The sequence below is a fragment of the Anopheles maculipalpis genome, chromosome 3RL (genome assembly GCF_943734695.1).
Source record: "Anopheles maculipalpis chromosome 3RL, idAnoMacuDA_375_x, whole genome shotgun sequence".
NCBI classification, from domain to species: Eukaryota; Metazoa; Arthropoda; class Insecta; order Diptera; family Culicidae; genus Anopheles; species Anopheles maculipalpis.
This window is the reverse complement of record NC_064872.1, coordinates 80,547,894-80,566,860: the sequence shown is the minus strand read 5'-3', so window position 1 is coordinate 80,566,860 and position 18,967 is coordinate 80,547,894. Positions and strand designations below refer to the sequence as shown.

The following is an 18,967-nucleotide window of genomic DNA, read 5'->3' as shown; positions in this document are numbered from 1 at the left end:
GGTTTAGTGGTGGGTCCCAACACCACACACCATTCAATGGCATTCGATTTTCGGTTCCGTTCGATGCGTTTTTATTTCTTTTCCAGTTTGGTTGGCTCTCGTTTGCGCCGGTGGTTGCTCTTAATTTTCCTGCCCAGCATGCCATCCAGCCAGCCTGAACCTATTAGCGCACCGCTCCCACGTGGTAATGTCTTCCTCTTTCGCATTTATCCATCTCTCCGTCGGCCGGAACCAACACACGATCTTGCGCTAAAATTTTATTTCATTTCCACCTCGAGGGGGGTCGTCTTCTAAGCTTTCGTTTGATTGTTGTGCTCACTTTGAGTTCTCCTTTTCTCTCCTCTGCAGGCGGGAAGTCCTCTTTCATAATGATTGTCCATTTTTGCCATTTCGGTGACTGACGGATGTATGTGGTGTGCATGGCGTTATGCAGCTTTGGTGTCCACATCTTACGACAGCGATGAAAACAAGACACACATCGGCACACTAGGAAGAAGCTACGCATGTAAACTTCCGAAACATTTCATATCTCATGAGAGCACGCCATCGTGAGCGAGTTTTTTTTTGGGTGTAGTTACGTAGAAACATTAACATAATGCATGAAAAAAAAGGAAACTGAGATGTGGCCTGCTGCGGAAGCACTTACGCTCTTATGGTCCCACCTTCGGCAGGATGAGGATGATCCAAAGTCCGGCAGCAGCAGCCCGGGGGGGGGGGGGGGGGGTGTTGCAACTTTTTTCATTCTTGTCGAAATAAGTTCCATCCATAAATATCCACCGTACTTACCTTACGAAGGTACGCAAGTAACGACGCTAATTTACACACACACACACACACACACACACACACACACACACACATTACGTCACCACCGGTGAGGGACAGTAACAGACTACCAAACTGGGTGACCTCCAATGTTCTGGCAGGTTGTTACAGGAACCCGGCCGTAAAACGTTGTTTATTTCTGCGACGTGAGAAGAAGACCGCCGCTTCCCACCCACAAACGACACTCCCATTCGCTTGATTGGACTAGTGTCGTGTCCTGAGTTGAGGCAAGTATCCACCCGCTATGTGTGTGCGCTATTCAAATTGTTATGTTTTTGTTTTTTTTTTTTTGCTTTGCTTTGGCCATTCCCCAACTAAACAGTTATGAGGCAGCAGTCACTACACGTTCCACACAATCGGACGCGCAATCCTTCAAAGCGGATTTAAACTCAACGGCAAAAACCTACACACGAGTACCGTTTCGTAATCGGTAGGTAGATGACACTGATACCAGGAGGGGGGGAGCAGTGCTGCAGTGATTTTTTCGAGCACAAAACTGCATTACCATTGACGTGGACGGCACTTTTTTCAAAAATTCTTGCACAGTTTGTCGTGCGCATAGCTGAAGCCTGGCGGAAAACTGACACTCCGAAACACCTCATCGTTGAGGGATCGGATTCTTTCAAAGGAATTGTCCGTCCGACATGTGGCGATGAGGTGTCCGCTTTCTACTTCTTCCCCCAAGGGAAAGATTGGATAACAAAAGCTACGGCAATTGTTGGTAGGGAGGAAACACGAATTCGTTCCGATGCCTCTAAACAGGTTCTGGAAGTTTTGTTTAATGCTCAACATTAGATATTCAAAATAGTTCAGGGACATACCAGGGCAGAAAAACAAGAAAAACCGGATGGATTTGTGAATCTAAATTCTTTTCTGTGGAGAATAAATTGTCTAACAAACCTCAAGTATATAACAATACGGCACTGGACCGTCATAATTAATTATACATAAATAAACCTCAAGTATATGAAAAGAAATCTCAAAACAATCAAAAATACCACGTAGTTGGAAAGTCATATCCTCACTACGGGAGAACGGTATGGGTGGGATTTTAAACACAGTTCCGTGTGAAAACGACGCCGGGATAACCTCTAACACCGGATCGAAAATAATTCAGCAACTATAGTTGAACGGCTTAGACTTTCGCTCACAGAAATGAGTTGCAAATTTAAACTTATTCTTCTTCTTGGCTTAAAGACCTTTAAGAACTCTCGATACCACGTAGTTGGATAGTCAGTCCTTCCTATGGGAGGACGGTCCCCGGATGGGATTTAAACCCCGGTCCTGCCGTATGCAGACAGGCGCCACGGGATAGCCTCTAAAACTGGATCGAAAATAACTCAGCAAAAGCAGATAATACAACTATAATTGAAAGAGTCGACCATCGACGTCGACCACAAAAATATTGAGCATTGCTTTCGCTGTAAAAGAAAGGAATTTCATACAGGAAAAAGGAGTTGGAGTGCTCGTATTAACATTCTCTTGGACGGAAAAATTTAGGTTCAAAAAACCTTCTTTTTGATTTTATTTCAACTAAGGTTCGATCGTTCAATTGAAGGAATGGAACGAACTTAATAGCTTCGGAACGAAAATCAGCATTCACCTTTCTTGTTACGGTTACAAAAATATATTCTTTTTACACATAAATCATCCAAATTATAGTTAAATTATGCTGCAGTACACCCTCACAACAACATTGCGAATCGTATAGCCGGCCCTTAATAAGTACAATAAATGTCTAAATAACTTTAGCCGCGTTTTTACGAGCTGTTTTTCTTCTACGAACACATTCGAAACAACAAACAGCACGAAACAATTTCGCACACAGAGCGTCTGATATATTATATTCCAGCCCTATCCCGAGCCTCCCATCTTCGCAACACACCCGCCCGAATACTAAACGGCTGCAATTGCTGTTGATTGTTTTGGTGCAATTGCAGTGTACACACATGCAATCCCACCTTTTCCCCCATTTCACCCCGCATTTTATCGTTACAGCGCTCGTGTGTGTGTGTGTCTTATGTGTAGATATATTTGTGTTATAATTTATTGTCCATTACGGGCAGGCCCATGTCGTAACACGGTCCGCATTCAACCCGAACGCATTGCTCGACTGCGGCCCACAATAAAATCCTGCCAATACACACAAAGGGAAGCCCCAGAAGTCGGACTCCTTCTTTGGCCGTCTTCCCCACTGCTTGCTCCAACACTAGCTCTCTTTCTCGCTCACTGCGTACTGCTCTGCATACGAATCAAGCAAATGCCGATGCAGGTGGCTTTTCTTGAAGATGCGCAACAACTGCTCCAGATTCGGAACCATCATCAGCATTCTCCCCTTAGCAACTCGATGCGAGGCTTCCTGCTGCAGGCAAATCAACCCTATATCTTATTTTGTTCTGCTCTTTTGCGAATGTTTACAAACTATACACCGGATAGGATTAACAAGCCTGTAATGATAGGAAATGTAACACCCGGATCCCCCCCGTACGGTGCGCTTCGAGAGCTAGTTGGGCTTTGCATCAGCTAGTTCAGAAAGCACACCACAGAAGAGACCGAGGGGGCCGAGGCCGAAGCGAATTCTTTAATGTCTGTGTGAGGAAAAACATGCTTCTGTGCATAGAAAGCTTCACAGTCGAACAACAAACCCTCGGGGCGCACAGAGCGCGCTTCCACTCGACTGAACAAGTCAAACATAACCTTGTCTTGTGAGCCCGATGCGCACAACAAGTTTTCAAGAAGTTTGGCCAATAAAGGGACGTACGTACGTGAGTGAAGCACCGGACAGAGCAGAAGCACCCGGGAGAAGGCATCGCTCGGATGGCTTTGAGATGCAAATCGGAATACAATAAACTATAATAAAATATAAGCCTTCCCCTTGCTCAGCTGGTAAGCCTCATCGGGACCCGGGTGAGGACAAAAGCAACACCTTCGTACATGCTATGAACTTGCTCCACTTGGCTTTCCTTAAGAAAGCGAGCTCCATCAACCATCGTGACCTCAGCAAAAGGCGAAAAACACTAGCTTGATTTGGATTCTAGGTTTTTTCAGTTGGTTTTTCTTTTCCACAAAGTTGTGACGTTCGATCAAGAACTATGGGAGAAGGAAGGATGATTGAGCAAATCAATCAATGGACAAAATTGTTGCTGGACAAGAGAAATCAATGGAATAACTTAAAATAAAGCAAACTAAGAGTTGAAGTAAAAGATGTCAAGTTCAAAAAGACCTTAACGAAAAATTAGTAAACTAAGTGAAATAAACTATTCTTTCGCAATAATCATTTGCTTCTCTTTCTACAGATACAAATTGATTCCATAAACACCTCCGATAGGAACGATGAAACGCTGCTGAGGTTAGTTGATAGTCTTCAGGATCTAGGCCGACGCCCTCACCATCAAAAATAGCTTTTAATACACAAAAGCGCCAATCAGCTGCGCATGATGAGTGATTGAACGTCTTCGTCCGTATGCATTGTCTACGAATTTTATGTTATGTTAAAAAAAAGTCTTTCATTTATATTACTCTCCAATTGTGGCTCCAGGGGATCAAGATAATGAGATATAAAATGTCTATTATCCCTCCAATATTTTTAAACCTTTATACAATGTCTTACACAGCAGTATGGCTCCTCGCGTTCCCATCAACTTCCCATTGTGAGCAAAGTCCCCGGGGCACAGGATACCGAACCGAACTAACACGATTTGCCATTGGAGCCTCGGGTGTCCTACATTGCCACAGGACAACTACCAACGGCTGATTCTTTCCCCCCCCCCCCCCTCGCTCAAAGGTTTAGTTTATTATTATTTTTATGTTTCTTCGTTCTTGAGCGCTCACGTTGAACAAAGAACCTACAGACGTGTCCCTACTTTCACCCCCAGACGTGTCCCACAGGCCACCTGTCTTACAACAGCAAAAAATCCTTTAAGATTGCATGACGGTGGTAACGGTAGCACAGAACAACAACGCGACTTTCCGGAAGTCGGCCACGAAGGTAGAAACCCAAACCCCCCCCCCCCCCTGTTCTCTCTCCAAATGGCAGGGAGCAGTGTAGTAAATCGATAGCCCAGTTTTTGTAGCATGTGCCGTAATACCTTGGAGGGTATACCAGCGCTGGCTAAGAAAAATGGCAAAGAAACGTAACACTAAAATTAAACCTGTCCAGGCCGTTCCGCCGGTGAGCGGAATTGCTGCTCGCCGAGAAGAACACATCTCTGCTGGTCAATAAAAAAACCAAAAAAACAAAAGCTATATCCATTTTACACTGACCTGATTGACTTCCACCGGCAATCTGACGCATTTCCTTGGTGAATCCACGTGCCCCGAACTGGCAGGACAGATCGTGCAGCGTTCTCGGCTCGCCACGATCCAGCAACCGTTCGAGAAAGAACAGCAGCGTCATGTTCCGGGCCTCCTCGTACTCCATCGACTCCATTGCTGTTTGCTTGCTGTTCTGGTGCAGTGGGTGTTGCCGGCTATATGTCTAGGTGGCGGGTCTGTAGCCTACTATCCCACCCGGGGCGGGTGCGATCCTTAATCCGAAACTTCAACTTCGTGACCTATTATTGTCACACCTCGATGCACCCGCGGCCAGAAAACCGAACCCACCACCTACTCCTCTCTGCTTGCTGGAGGGGGGGCGACCACCACCCCGGACCCTGACCACACTGTTACACACACACACACACACACACACACACGCGAACACCGGTAGTAAGCGACACACACACACAATGCACCAGTGGCTTAAGATTTTCCTTTCCTTGCAGCGGATGCAATGATGCGGTGCGACACTTTATTGCAGTTGAATGTGGAGCGGCGCGGGGGCGGCCACACTAATTGAATTTAATCACAGACTTTTAACTTTTCTTCAAGTTGCGCCTTCACCGTTTCCACTACTTGCACTTTGCTTCACTTTCGACACTCGCTTTTGCTTTTCGGAGGGGGGGGGGGGGGGTGAGATGACTGCAATAAACTGGGGGTGTTGGGGAAGTTATGGTCAAGAAGCTCGTCGAAAGTGTCGCTGGATCGGTTGGTTGGCTTGTCCGTGATGGAACCGTCGTTGGCAGTCTGTAAGCTCTTGGTGGGCGTGCGGTGGCAGAGCTCTGTGAAGGGAAAATGGAAAAAGAAAGGCAAGAAAACGTGAGGTTTGAGTGCTGTAAGCGTTTGTCGTTTTGGCTATTTCTAGTTGGAGAGGTTTTTCGTTAAAAAAGAAGGTTTTTTTTTGGAGGTTCTCCTCGCGACTCGTCGTCATTAACGCTGTGTAACATGGTTGCAGTTTTCGGGGGTGGTTTTTGTTTTTCACTTTCGCAATAGGTGAAAGGATGGTCGCGTAAGATAGCGAATGGGGAATGGCACAGGGATTTTGGACCGTATCTCCGGTGTTAACACTAGAACGACTCGAAAACGAAAATCGGTAAAAGCATTTAAAGCCAATGCAGCCGATGGCAAATGTAGGCATTTTTCTTTCTTAAAACATGAGAATAGAAATTTACCAATCTACGATTGGTATCTGGTACAACTTCTTCGATCAAGAGCAATGCATTTCCCATCTGGCTCAGACAGAGTCTTCCATTTTTATTAGTAAAATAACGATTCAAAGGATTTATTCAAAGGATCCGGAAAAAATATTAACCAATTATAATGAGCGTTACAAACCGTCTAAATTTTAAAATTTCTTGATGTTTCTTAAACATACCAACACACGGTTTAATTGCTCGCAAGCTCGCAAACGCAAGATAAATAATGATAAAAATTTACTATTTTTTTTTGCAAATTACCCTTCAGTGAATTTAATTACAAAAATCCACAACCCATTTGAAACTTCTCCTGAGTGATTCTACAATTGCAACACATAGATTGAAACCCAATTTGGTCGTGTTCACAAATATCACAAATATATGTTTCGTCCCAAGTTATATTGATTTAAGTTTATCAAAAACCTCCAAAAGGTTTATTCCAAGGACATTTTATTCTTTAAAAAAAACACGTATGAGTACTCCCCCTGGATCGCTTGGATTCTTATTAACATGAATCGTATAAAAAATTTAAATTAATTGTATTATTTTATTTATTTTTTATTTATTATTATTATTTATTTATTTCATTATGGATTAGGAGATTTGTGATGATGCAACTGCAATCTGATCGTGCGCAGTACTTCTTCAACTTCTTTGGCACCTAATCCTTCGAGAGGCCTTGGCCTACCGAATCTGACTTCCCTGTGAAATCAGTTCTGCGTGCGTATAGACGATCGAGAAGGGATTCAATGACAGATCTTGCCAAGTGAAGACCTGCGCTTCTACCACTTCTACCATCAGACCCACCCCGAATATCGAAAAATGTTTTTTTTTTCTTTTGGTTTCAGTTTGATTTGGGTTTTATTATTTTTTGTTATGCCTTATCGTCTCGAATAATTTTCTTTTTCAATATTTTTTCCCCAATTTTTGCTAACAAAATTTATTACATTAAGTTTAATTGCCGAATAAACTGTTCACGATCATCATCGTACGTACAACAAGCTATGTACAAAACACCCTTTCCACTGCGCGCTTAATTGCTTATCAGCAATTCAAAGGACAAACAATCTTTCAGGAATGCAATTTGCCCTTGCATTCTCTGCTGGCAGTTCCACTGTCTATCGACATGCACTTTGGCACCTACGTCCCGGTCCCCCTCACGCCTAAACTTTGGGTATGAGCGAAAGTTTGTTGAATTAGAAAATGGTATAAAGCATGCAACACACATGCTTATGTGACACACCACACGCGTGGCGAACTTACCTTGAGAGTTTTGCTGTTGCTACCTATTTAACCTTCATCGGGAAGCAGGCGGCAAAGATGATGTTGATAATGGGCTAGATGAAGTAAACGGGTAGGATGTATTCCTATTTACCATTCAGAAAATTTTATGATCGGGATGAGAATGATTGGTTCGGGTTTTTGCGTGACCGACGAAGCAGAACGGAGGTTTGAATTCTGTCTGCTTGTTTTTGTGGAGAAAAGTGTTTTGTTTTGAAATCAATCTACCGATGCCCTGGCTCAATTCGCCCTTCCTCCACTAGGGGAAGGCTTTCCCTAGCAGCCGCTAAAAGTAGGGGGGGTGTGTGTGGGTGTGTTGTGCCTCATCGATCAAATAAAGTGTTGCGCCAAGATTTGCTATCGATAGTCACTACCGTGTGTAGAGGCTATTGGAAGCAAAAATGAAGTAGTTGGAATAACGAAATGAATGAAACTGCTCGAAAGACAAAATGAAAAGCTCAGAAGAAAAAAATCAAAGACAACGCCAACACAAACACAAAATCATCAATGTCGCCCAACACAAACGCCCCCCGGGGGAATGTCAATAGTTGGTGTTGATAACCAATTTTTGGAGGTTTGTTGAAGTAAACCTTTTTTGGACCTTCCACTTCGTTCTTAAGTATTAAAAAAACAATAAAAAAAGGATTCCCAAAGCGGAATACAGAAGACAAGTTTTGAGCCGCAACGCAGTCACAATTTCACAACCTCCGTCCGTTTGATGGGGAAAACGCAATCACACGAAAGAGTTGACGTAATTCTCAGCTGCGTCCCACGTACAAAGATCTTTAGAAGAACGACGATCGCAGAATTCTTAAATCAAATTCAACTTCGCCAACTCCTCTGGGGAAGCCAAGCCGAGATCGATATTTCACACACATTTCCACTGTTGAAGCACACACACGCACGCATTCGCGTCGAACATTCCACTCGCGGACTTGAAGATCTTTGTTGACCGACTTGATTAGGTCACCTGTCATCGACGCATTGGATCGCCAAGACACGGGGATAGGGGTGGCCAGTTAAATATTTTAAGCGCGCAGGTGTGTACCAAACGAGGTGGACATTGCACACACACACACATTCACTGCAAAAGCATCTTTGATCGAGTGATCCTCAACCCTTGTCTAGGATTTGCAACGATCCAACATCGGATCATGTCTAACAAGCACACAGCACGGTCAGTGCTAACACGATGAAGCAATTGTCACACCGCTTTATCACAGTTATGGTTACTAGGGCGGTTAGTATCACATGAGCATGGATTTTTTATCCACAAATTCTTCGTCACAATGCTTGGGGGCGGCAGCAGTAAAACGAATTTGACCCTAGAGAGAGATGCTCGACGTGGCAAAGCGCCTCATCGTCCATCTGCCCAGATGTAGCAAGTATTCAAGCAAACAAACCCCAAAATAATCGGATCCCTCTCAAGCAGCGACGTAACACACTGACCACACAACGCACACTTGCTGCACTGTAGTAGCGCGTCTCAAACTAAAAAAAAAGACGATCTTGTCAACCGCGCGCACACACGAGACGATCTAGCTTCGCACACAACACACACGCACACACCGGACCACCGACTGATCTCTCTCTTGCTCTCTCAACACTTTCCAAATCCGATCGCCATTTTGAAATCACCTACGTGTGCGCTTCAATTTCGACCCTCGCTCCGTCCTGGCTCCATTTCGCACAAACTCTTCGTTTTAGCACACACAGCGATGTAACTGGTGTTGCCGTGGTGAGAGCGGGACAGTGGCCGCTATAGATAACGAGCAAGCTTTCAACAACCTCAACACACCACGTACGTTATCTTACTGCGAGGAATGCGTACCCGTTACAGCAGGTTACAGTTGCCAACAAGTATCGACACACCAACACACCTCCGCCAGCTGCATTCCACTATTGTGTGATCGCGACGGCACAAAACTGACAGCACGACGCACTCATACGCACGTGAATTCCGTCGCACGCAAAACACAGCCCGACAGCCGACGATCGTGCTACGATCGCTAACTTGCACTACCACCCGTACTGCTGAGCTGTTCGAGTTTCACAATTTGACGTAGGGTTTTGTTTTTGATTTGTTGAAAAATCACTGCCCATCACTCACCGTCACAAACCTGGCAGCCGAAAGGTTTCAAACAAAACTGAGCATACGAACGGTACACGCACACTGCCCCAGCCCTGAAGCAAATAGCTGCAGCTGATGCTATTGTTGTGGTTGTGCGATTGACAGTTGCACAGGTTACCCAAGTAGCCGCGTAGGACTGTCAAGCTGTGGTCAATTCCCAAGCAACAAAACCGGCACAGGTGACAGCTGGCCAACTCCAGATAACAATTCACGAGCCCCAATTAAGACTGGTGAATGTTTTTAGTACAAGTGATTTTTTTTTATCAAACGAATATTATTTGCAAATATATAGAGCCTTGGAGTATCACTTTTTGTTTCAAAATAAAAACCAACTTAATGTAAAAATCATTCGGGCCGCCGGGGGGGCCGCCTTCCGCTGGTGTAGGCGACTGCGGCGCTTGTCTTCAAACGGTAGGACCGGGGATCAAATTCCATCCGGATCGTCCCCCCGTAGTGAGAACTGACTATCCAACTACGTGGTATCGGCATTCTAGTAAGCCATTTCGATGGTCAGCATGACTTTAGAGGTCGTTAAGCCAAGAAGAAGAAGATGAATGTAAACATGTAGAAGTTTGGTTAGTCAAATTAAAAAAAAATTGATATTAACGTGCTTAATACCACGAAAATGATAGCTGCCAATTTTCTCCCAAGAGGTAACAAACTATTGCATCTCATTCTTTCAACATAAATTCATAGCTTGGTGCGAAAGATACAAAATTTCATTTGGACAATCGGATTCGATTCCTTAACGGATCGATCCCTGTTCGAATCCCACATCTAATCGAATTGACCTCGGAATTTGGAGGAGGATTTACGTAAAGGTTATATCGCTCTAATCTTAAGTTATCGCTCTTTTGAACTCGTCTAAAACTTCATCTTACTTTACCTTTCATAAGGACGGCCTGACCGTATTGCTTACTTGAAAAAATGATTATTGACATTAAAAAGTACTTTACAAAGTGGATCTTTTTTTTTCGTTTATTTATAGAGGCTTTGAGTCTTAGAGACTAAATTCGCCTCTCTAACAAAGTGGATCATCTTTTGCCATTTTAACGAAATAATCAACCATTCGGACAATAGAGAATTTCTTTTGCTGCTGTGGTTCATAGAACTCATCGCCGTAGCTGCTTTTGTATTGTCCTTCCAATCATAAGAACATAAAATCACTACAAATAGTCCATTATATTCATTTTCTACACTGGAAAGCTGGTTCAGGTCTTCGTCTTTAGCTTTTTCAGGGCTTAATGACCCCGGCGTCTCATGCCGGCCATATAACGACGCACTAGACTTTTTATTGATGTCACGTAGTTAAATATTTAGTTCTCGGATCACTTAGTTATAATTATCGCTCCTTGTAATTACAGTGATTCACCGTCCGCCAGCCGATATGCCAGATGCTTACCCAGGCATGCATTAAAAAGGGGATTTTTAGCTACAATGTGTAGCCGTTTGTCTCAGACATGCAAAGCTTTTCTAAGTTAAACTAGTTCTCAACGACAGTATCTGTATGCACACTTTTATTAATTCGTTAACAAACATTCATGCCCAATGCTTAGGGCAGCTTATCATCTAAAAATAATCTCTTTCTTATTTATCGTATCTTATTTGAAAATACAGCCCTACGTTTCTCTTGGAGGATTTTACGTCTACTGGAAATGCAACGCATTCCCATCCATCGTGTCCGCGCTATCACTTCCGGCGGTCGTCAGTCGATACACCTGCCAACGGCTTAGCGATCGTTAATTTTACTAGTTCACAGCTGATTCTCGTTTGCCAAACTTGCTCCAGAAAGTAACTTTGCACTTGGTACGCTTGCCGTTCTGTTTGTTAAAGATCGAACACACATCGAACGGTGGACAGTACAGATGTAGCGAGACGGCCACATCGGTATGGCTAGGGTTCTCCACGCGGTGAAGACCGAGCGTATCGTTAATGTAGCACACACCATTCGTTTCTAGCGTGCTGCGAGAAAGTTCTTCCAGCTCGTCACCATTGTACTCGATCTCTTCCTGCTCATTGCCTGTTTGCCCATTGCCAATGTCCGCCTTACTGTCTTCCGTTACCGACGCTTCCTTTGGCCAGGCGTACCGTGTTTCCATCAGCTGTCCCTTGAGCATCTTCATGAAGCAGTGCGAATCGGCATGATCGTGAATGGCCGAAGCGTGCCCTTCGTTCCAGCAGAGAATCATCAGGTTGTACTTGCCATTTCCAGCGTCTACCAGATTTCTCGTGTAGCTGTAAAAAATAATTATATAGCAAATAGAAAGATAAGATGATACGTTGCCAAAAAACTTTCCCTATGTACAATTAAATAGCAGATAGTGTAAAGTATCTAATAGGATGACATTTTGAGTCCAAGTGATTCGAAAACATCCGTCCAAATGTGTGTCTGTACATTGGGGGAAGTTCGAGATAAACCCCTTCAAAATTGACGACAGCACAATCAATCTTATCACAGCAGTGAATCAGCTTGCAAAACGTTCCAGCTCAAGCCTGAATTTAGCCCAAGACGTTGTTACTATTTGACACTTCGTCTAAGATGTGCGATATTGAATGCTGCAGACATGCGCGTTGATAAGAATATGTCAGAATGTGTCCTCACGGGGGTCCGTTCACGACGTTTCTGATACGGATTACCTAAGATATTTTGCATCTCACGCTAAGTTATTTGAGCAGAATTTACCAATAAAAAATTTAATTAATAAATCGTCTCAACGACAGGAAAATTGGGTTCAGTTCCATTTTCTCCTGCCATAAATCTGTGTCCGCATCTAATCAGAACCCACGTAGTTGCTACCACCATTAATGGTTCCGTCGGCTTATCTTTGACACAGGTTGTATAAATCATTTTCTTGATTCTAGCCAATATGTCCCCAGCTAATCTTCTTCCCTCAGGGTCAACTTACCGGTATCGGTCAAATTTGGCAAACTTTCGCCATTCGGCCGGGTTCGACTGGTAGCTCAGCATCAGATGGTTCACGTACTCGATGTTGACGTGGTCCGAGTCGAACGTTCGGCGCAATTCCCCGATCAGATCGGTCAACGTTTCACACTTCCTCGCGTTCTTCAGCGGTTTGTCGATGCCGGTGAAGGTTTTCGTCAGCCCGCGTAGATACTTTTCGCATTCCTCGGCCCTCTCATCGCCACAGTTGGCGTTGTTGTTGTTATTGAGCTCCATTACCGCCAGCGACGTCATTATGATTTTTATGTTTCCTCGACTGATAACGACACCGTACGACACTGCTGCAATATCGCGGCCAAAGTGCTTCTATTGAGTGGAAAAAGACGTAAACAAATGTAGGGGGAAAAAACATACACACATTAATTACTGCGCACTGCAAAGCTAGGCGCACGATCGATCGATCGTGCGAAAGAGTTTAACTGCTTTTGTAAAGTGCACCACCAACTAAAGGCTCTCTGGTGGAGCGGAAAAGGAGGAGCTTGATTACTTGCGAGTCAAGGGGACCAAGATGCAAAGCAGATCGCAATTGCGTATCTCTCGAACCAACCCGCGCGTGATCTACCCGCGCTTGAATGTCATTGTGGAGTTATGTTCTTCTGCAGTGGTGACATCGCATCGGGCCATGTTGGGTAGGTTGAATAGCCTTTTAAAATTCATCGTCACCACAAACAGTTGGCATGGGCTGTCGTCTAGAATTTCTATTACCTCAACGGGCCATAAAGCTAGCAATCAAATGCCCGGCCATTTTGAAAACTCGCCGACTGACTAAGAAGATGCTACCAGATAGAAGTTCATACGGATCATTATCAGCTTGTAATAACAATTTGTTCGCAGGTCAAACGAACTCCCTGCCCAAGAGATTGAAGCTGCTACACTAGATCTGATACGCTTGATGGTCCAATCGATCTTAACCTACAAGTAATACGATCTTCTTGTCTATCTCGTAGCGATTTCCTTTTTTCATACAGCCAAACATCATCTCAAGAGCTGATCACGTTTGTACCAAGACCACGTCCACGTTCTTTATCATCATCAACACACGTGTTTGTTTTCACTTTTGCCTCCATTGTGGCCGTTAAAACAAATGGGCCATTACAACAAAAAAACAATTGGTACACCATAATGTTACTTGTAGCTTGATGTATGATCACACGGAAAGAAAATTTACCAAAAGCTTTCTTTTTCACCAACAGCGTAACCTGTTAGGACAATCATGTCCCATGTGCGACTGATTGTTTGTTCACTGGTGGACTTTCACATGCTAGCCCGGCGAGCGACTTCTCGCTTGGGTGTGACAAAACTATAGGGTCCCCCCGCACCTGAAAGGCTTACTATGATAGCAAGGTTAGATATGAGTGAATTCTTCCCATAACAACCCACCAGCAGAGGGCTGATGACTTAGCAGAGCTTCACACTTAATTAGCTTGCGCTTTGACAGCATTCATCAACAAGTGAAGGAATTACCCGCAAGTCTTACCGTAAATCGTTGCGTTGAGAGTCTTCTAGAAATACTCCCTGACGATCAGGCAGCTACCTGGTAGCAAATGCACTTGTTAAGGAAAATAAAACACTTCACCTCACGTCAAACACTTCGGAACTGCAGGATTTGCAGGATATAGCAATAAAAAGGGCGCTTAATTTGTTATAAAAAAAGTCTGTAAATAACTTCTCAAGTGCTTGTTTGCGGATACACTCGTCTTAACCGATCAACACCGCGACTCAAATTCTTGGTGCTCAGGATTCAGTTGTTTCCTCACGACACTTGCTCAGCGACTGTCAGTACATGCCCGTGCGGTGAGTTAATTTAACATTTTTCCTTCTTTTTTGCACAATCCCAATTATCTGCCGTCCTCCATCGAGCCATCTCGTTTGCGCCCGCATCGGCGTTCGCCGTACTCACACATACTTGTCGCTTATCAGCGGCTGACGACCGAACAACCGGACCAAACCGTCAACAACCTGCCTGCGAAAAAGGGACTGTCCAGGTAAGGTGGCCCTAGCTAGGCGGTGAGGCACCGAGGACGGGCGGGACGCGCGACAACACAACTATGACGGCTATGGACGCACCTCCAAACGAAGCCACCGTGCGTCCAATCGCGTCCGTCGAATTCGAGCTGCGCACACCGTTCGCCGTGGCCCTCGAGCCCTTCTTGATCGTCCCCGATGTGTTGTGTCTTTTTCCCCCCCGAACAATGAGACTTATGGTAAACGCACACAGCTCCAAGGGACACAGCACATGGTTTCGATACGGTGTGACATGGCCAAACAAACCACGGTGTGCCTGTCGGTTCGGGTGACTCACAACGATGAGATAGAGCTGTAATCGGTGTGGGCTCGCGTGCGTGGACTTTGTGACCGATCATTTTAGGTGTGCGCCGGCGTGTGTGCGCAGGGGAAATCCGACCGTGATGTAAAAGTTGCAAAGCCCGCAGCGATAAGGTCTGGGACAGGGAGGTCAGGAAGAATCCTCACATCAGGAACGGAATTCCTCGACGAAGCGAGTCAACAGAAGCAATGGGCATGGGCTGTGCCGATGTGAGCCTCTTCCGGGCTCACAGATTGGACAACTGTTTTTTGTGCATGTGTCCGGGATCCTCACCATATTAATGTTGGGTGATAGTGAGAAAGCATCATAACACGTACGGCAGACTGATCGTTTTCCACCGTAAACCGGTTTTGATGCTGAGGTCGAGGTATTTTCTTTCTTTATGTTCGCAAGCATGAATGGAAATTCCTTGATCGGATGTTTGAGAATGAGCTTGAGGATCGTTTTGCGGTTGTAAATAATTCCCAATTTTTGGGGCGGGAGTTTGTTTTTTTTTTTTTTTTGGGATGTATTGGGAACATTTACAAAAAAATCCTTTTGATCTAGTTTAATAATAAAATATAGTTAAAGAACTGGGCAGTCCACTGGTATGGCGACAGCGGCGCCTGTCTTCTCAAAGCAGTGAGGACTGACTATCCAACTACGTGGTTTAGTAAGCCATTTAGGCATGTAAGGCAAGACCTAGACCATAAGAAGTCAAAGGACAAGAAGTTGCTGGATCAATTCCGTCAATGTCAAAGGAGACAAAGAGTCAGCAACCAGCAACACGATCGTCAAATTAATCTGCGCTATCTGACTGTCAATCAAATGCATCTGATGCCTCCGATGCCTTGTTTTCATCCCCATTGTCTCTTTATCTGATCTGTGCGAGATGTATCTAGAATGTATCGTGTGGCTGTGAGTCGAAGTGCAACAAATGATCTATCGAACAACACCCATTCATTGTGCATGAAACAGTCACTGCAACTTGCATTCGGCCAGGATTCTTAGCGCACGTGGTACTCCGCGTATGGTTAGATTAGGTAATGTTTTCCTATCAAACGTAAGCGTGATGCGTAGTGCTCATAAAAAGTCTCACGGAAAAAAACATTCGCAAACCGAAAGACCTTGTCCAGTTTTTTGTTGTTTCTTATCGGACGATTATTGAACCTGGTGGAGATAGATAATCCTGGTTTTAAACCAACCAACATTCTGCCCAACACATCGTGTTCGGTTACTGCCTGTGGGACCAAAGATTGTTGTTTATTGTTTGTTTACGACCCAAACGGCGCAAGGGCTCGGAGTGACCTATTTGCGCGTGTTTCAAACCGCCATGTACAACAGACTACACCCAAAACCCGTTTCCAGCCCTACCAGTAGCGTTCTCTCGGCGACAGAGCCTGCAATTGTTTACCAGCAAAGGTGCGCTAATTACATACCTTCGGGGCAACGTTATCAAAAGTCAAGCCCCGTCCCCCGAACAATCAATTTTTTTTTTAGACGAAAATAATATCACTCATCGTCCCGTGATGAAGATATAGTTGTGGTGCGAGCTATGTACTATACATGTATGACCTGTTTCGTTTCGATATGGACAATCTTTGAGCTAGTGAGAGACTATGGTAGGTTCATCACTTTACAATACAAACTATGCTCTGTAACGCAAAATGGTTGATTAAAAGTTGCGATAAAATACTGCTGACTTGCTTATAGGAGTGGGTCGGTTAAGGGTATATATGTACTACTTGTTTGTTAATGAATAATGTTGTCTATTCTGGATTATGTAAACAGAGATAACATTCTGATCGAAGGGTATTTTTAAATTTCAAAGACTTATTACGAAGTCTTGTTCTTCAGTGTTGTAGTATTGCTGCCTGACAGTCACCTAAACACAAAACATCTTTATCTTTAATCTTTAATTTATTTCTGTTTTAACATACATGCTGGAAACTGAAACGAATCTACACAACAACTTTAAAACTTAACTTTTTTTACATTATCGGCAGGTTGGTTTAATAAGAATACAAGTAATATTTTGTTAATGCATATATAAAACTAGTATAGAAATTTTTAATTGAAAAATAGCTCGGAATTCGGTAATATCTATTCCAGTTTTAAGCAATTCGGCAATATCTACACCCAAAGCTTTTTGATTCCAGAATGTACACCCACTAACAGTTCTCTCCCCGCGATGGATCGCTGACTATTCAGCTACAAGTTTATTCTAGTCAAGGAAGCCAGAAATAACAACCCAAAGCCTCATGAAACATTCATGCTGAAGTAGCAGAAGAATTATTTACCATTCAAAGATAAATAACTTGTATGATAAGGTAACTTGTACTGACATGAAGCATAATTCTTAGGATCAAATGAGTGCACTTCCTTTTCCCTCTTGAAGAACTATTTGTCACTCTAGGTTCTGCTTCTTGGTTTAATGACCTGCTAGGTCGCGATGATCGTTTGATTTGCATACGAGACTCACTGATATCACGCAGTTGGATAGCCAGTCCTGACTACGGGGGAACGACCCGGATGGGATTTGAACCCAGGTTCTTCCGTGTGAAGACAGATGCCGCTGTCACTTCTACCACTGGAACGCCACTCACCCTCCAGACCAGACAAATAGTAAAAAGAGGGCCTTCGGACGATGGGCGATCTGTCATTTTGAACTGAATAACTTTCAACGAAATCTAGCATAATGTAGGCTTTATTTGTAATCTAACTTACTTACTTATCAGGCGTAACAACGGCTTCACGGGTTTTGACTGCTGCAGAAGTCTTCGATAACGCTCACGGTCGAACGCTGCCGTATCGCCAATCGATTATCCCGGTCTTTCCGGTGGTTTCCTTTCTGGTGGTAAGATCCCTGTGCATCTCACAGTGCTCGTCAGTTGTAGCGGTTCCTTGATTGACAATTTATATTTACGGGGTCAAAAATCATTCTGGTCATCTTCTTCTCGAGCGCAGTTAAGATGGTTTTGACTGTTTTCGACAGGGTTGACCAGGTGTCTCAGGCGTGTATATTGCTTCGGCTGTTGCGACAGGTTTTTGAGCATTCATGTTTTTGCCATTGCTGACTCGATCCTAGTTAGGTGATGTTCTGGACGACTTTAAAGGTGCGATTGTCTCTCTGTGATCCTTTTTCTTTTCGTGCTTACGAGGAGATTGTCCCGACGAGATTCGACATCCATTCCTGCCGTGCAATCTACGCAACTACTTGTAACCAGATGGTGAAAACTAATTCTACTGGACTTCTTAGAATCTCCTCCTATGGCATACGAAGAATAAATGGTATAAATGATTCTACTAGTGTTTGACTTTCTTCCTCCTAGTGATTTTATATCATCATATATACCCATCTGCTAACGCAGTCAATAACAAATTTAATTCAAAATTAATTTCGTTTATTCAAATACTTCCCCAGTTGTTTGAGGTGGCACCACCTGTTGGAGAGTAGCGGAACGAGAGACAAAAAAAACGGTCGATTCGAATAAATGTGCGTCACTGTTGGCATTGTTTCACAAATCTCTAACAACTGGTAATCAGTAATTACTTTTTAATATTTTATGGAAATAATTTTCCCCAAATTGTTTTAGACTATTCGGGGGTTTAGTATGTAGATTTCAATAAGGGCAATTAGAAATTAGCCAACTTTAGCCTGGTTACAAGGCGACATGCCAAAAGTGTAAAAAACAAGATTCTTTGAGGAAAAACCGTATTTTCTCTATTTTTACGTAGGGATCTTAATGCATGCATCAAACTGCAGAGGAAAGATTAAAATTTGGATTTGGAAAATACCAAACTATTCGTCTTTTTATTTAAGAGTTAAATGATTGATTCCTTACGATGACATTTATTTCGCCCATAAATTAAAAGCTGTGACAAACGGCCCAGATTGTTATTTTCCCATTAAAATATCCATTTTATTTTATTGGTCACTATTTGCTTGT

At 43.7% G+C, this 18,967-nt stretch overlaps 5 protein-coding genes across 6 annotated transcripts in view; 1 reads left to right on the top strand and 4 right to left on the bottom strand.

Moving 5' to 3' along the window:
• Positions 1-18,967, bottom strand: part of LOC126561488 (uncharacterized) — a 581,387-nt gene that overhangs the window by 22,036 nt on the left and 540,384 nt on the right. For both annotated transcript variants that reach the window (XM_050217664.1, XM_050217665.1), the window contains exon 2: positions 5,089-5,254. In XM_050217664.1, coding sequence (XP_050073621.1) covers positions 5,089-5,254 — 166 coding nt within the window. The remainder of the gene's footprint in view (positions 1-5,088; positions 5,255-18,967) is intronic.
• LOC126563527 (uncharacterized) overlaps positions 1-18,967 on the top strand; it is a 387,646-nt gene that overhangs the window by 203,632 nt on the left and 165,047 nt on the right. The gene's annotated exons all lie outside the window — the stretch shown is intronic.
• LOC126562593 (replication factor C subunit 5) overlaps positions 1-18,967 on the bottom strand; it is a 431,263-nt gene that overhangs the window by 310,076 nt on the left and 102,220 nt on the right. The gene's annotated exons all lie outside the window — the stretch shown is intronic.
• LOC126562792 (craniofacial development protein 1) overlaps positions 1-18,967 on the bottom strand; it is a 170,308-nt gene that overhangs the window by 150,266 nt on the left and 1,075 nt on the right. The gene's annotated exons all lie outside the window — the stretch shown is intronic.
• On the bottom strand, positions 11,499-12,988 carry LOC126562831 (cysteine dioxygenase type 1). The gene is made up of 2 exons (XM_050219420.1): positions 12,657-12,988; positions 11,499-11,985 (listed from the first exon to the last, which is right to left on the bottom strand). Exons 1-2 carry the CDS (start codon positions 12,944-12,946, stop codon positions 11,499-11,501), a joined length of 777 nt encoding a protein of 258 aa, XP_050075377.1. The 5' UTR covers positions 12,947-12,988.

Coding starts and splice junctions, on each gene's coding strand:
- LOC126562831 (XM_050219420.1), bottom strand. CDS start 12,946: ATGACGTCGCTGGCGGTAATGGAGCTCAATAACAACAACAACGCCAAC. Junction 11,986..12,656: donor GCCAAATTTGACCGATACCG/GTAAGTTGACCC, acceptor TATTTTTTACAG/CTACACGAGAAATCTGGTAG.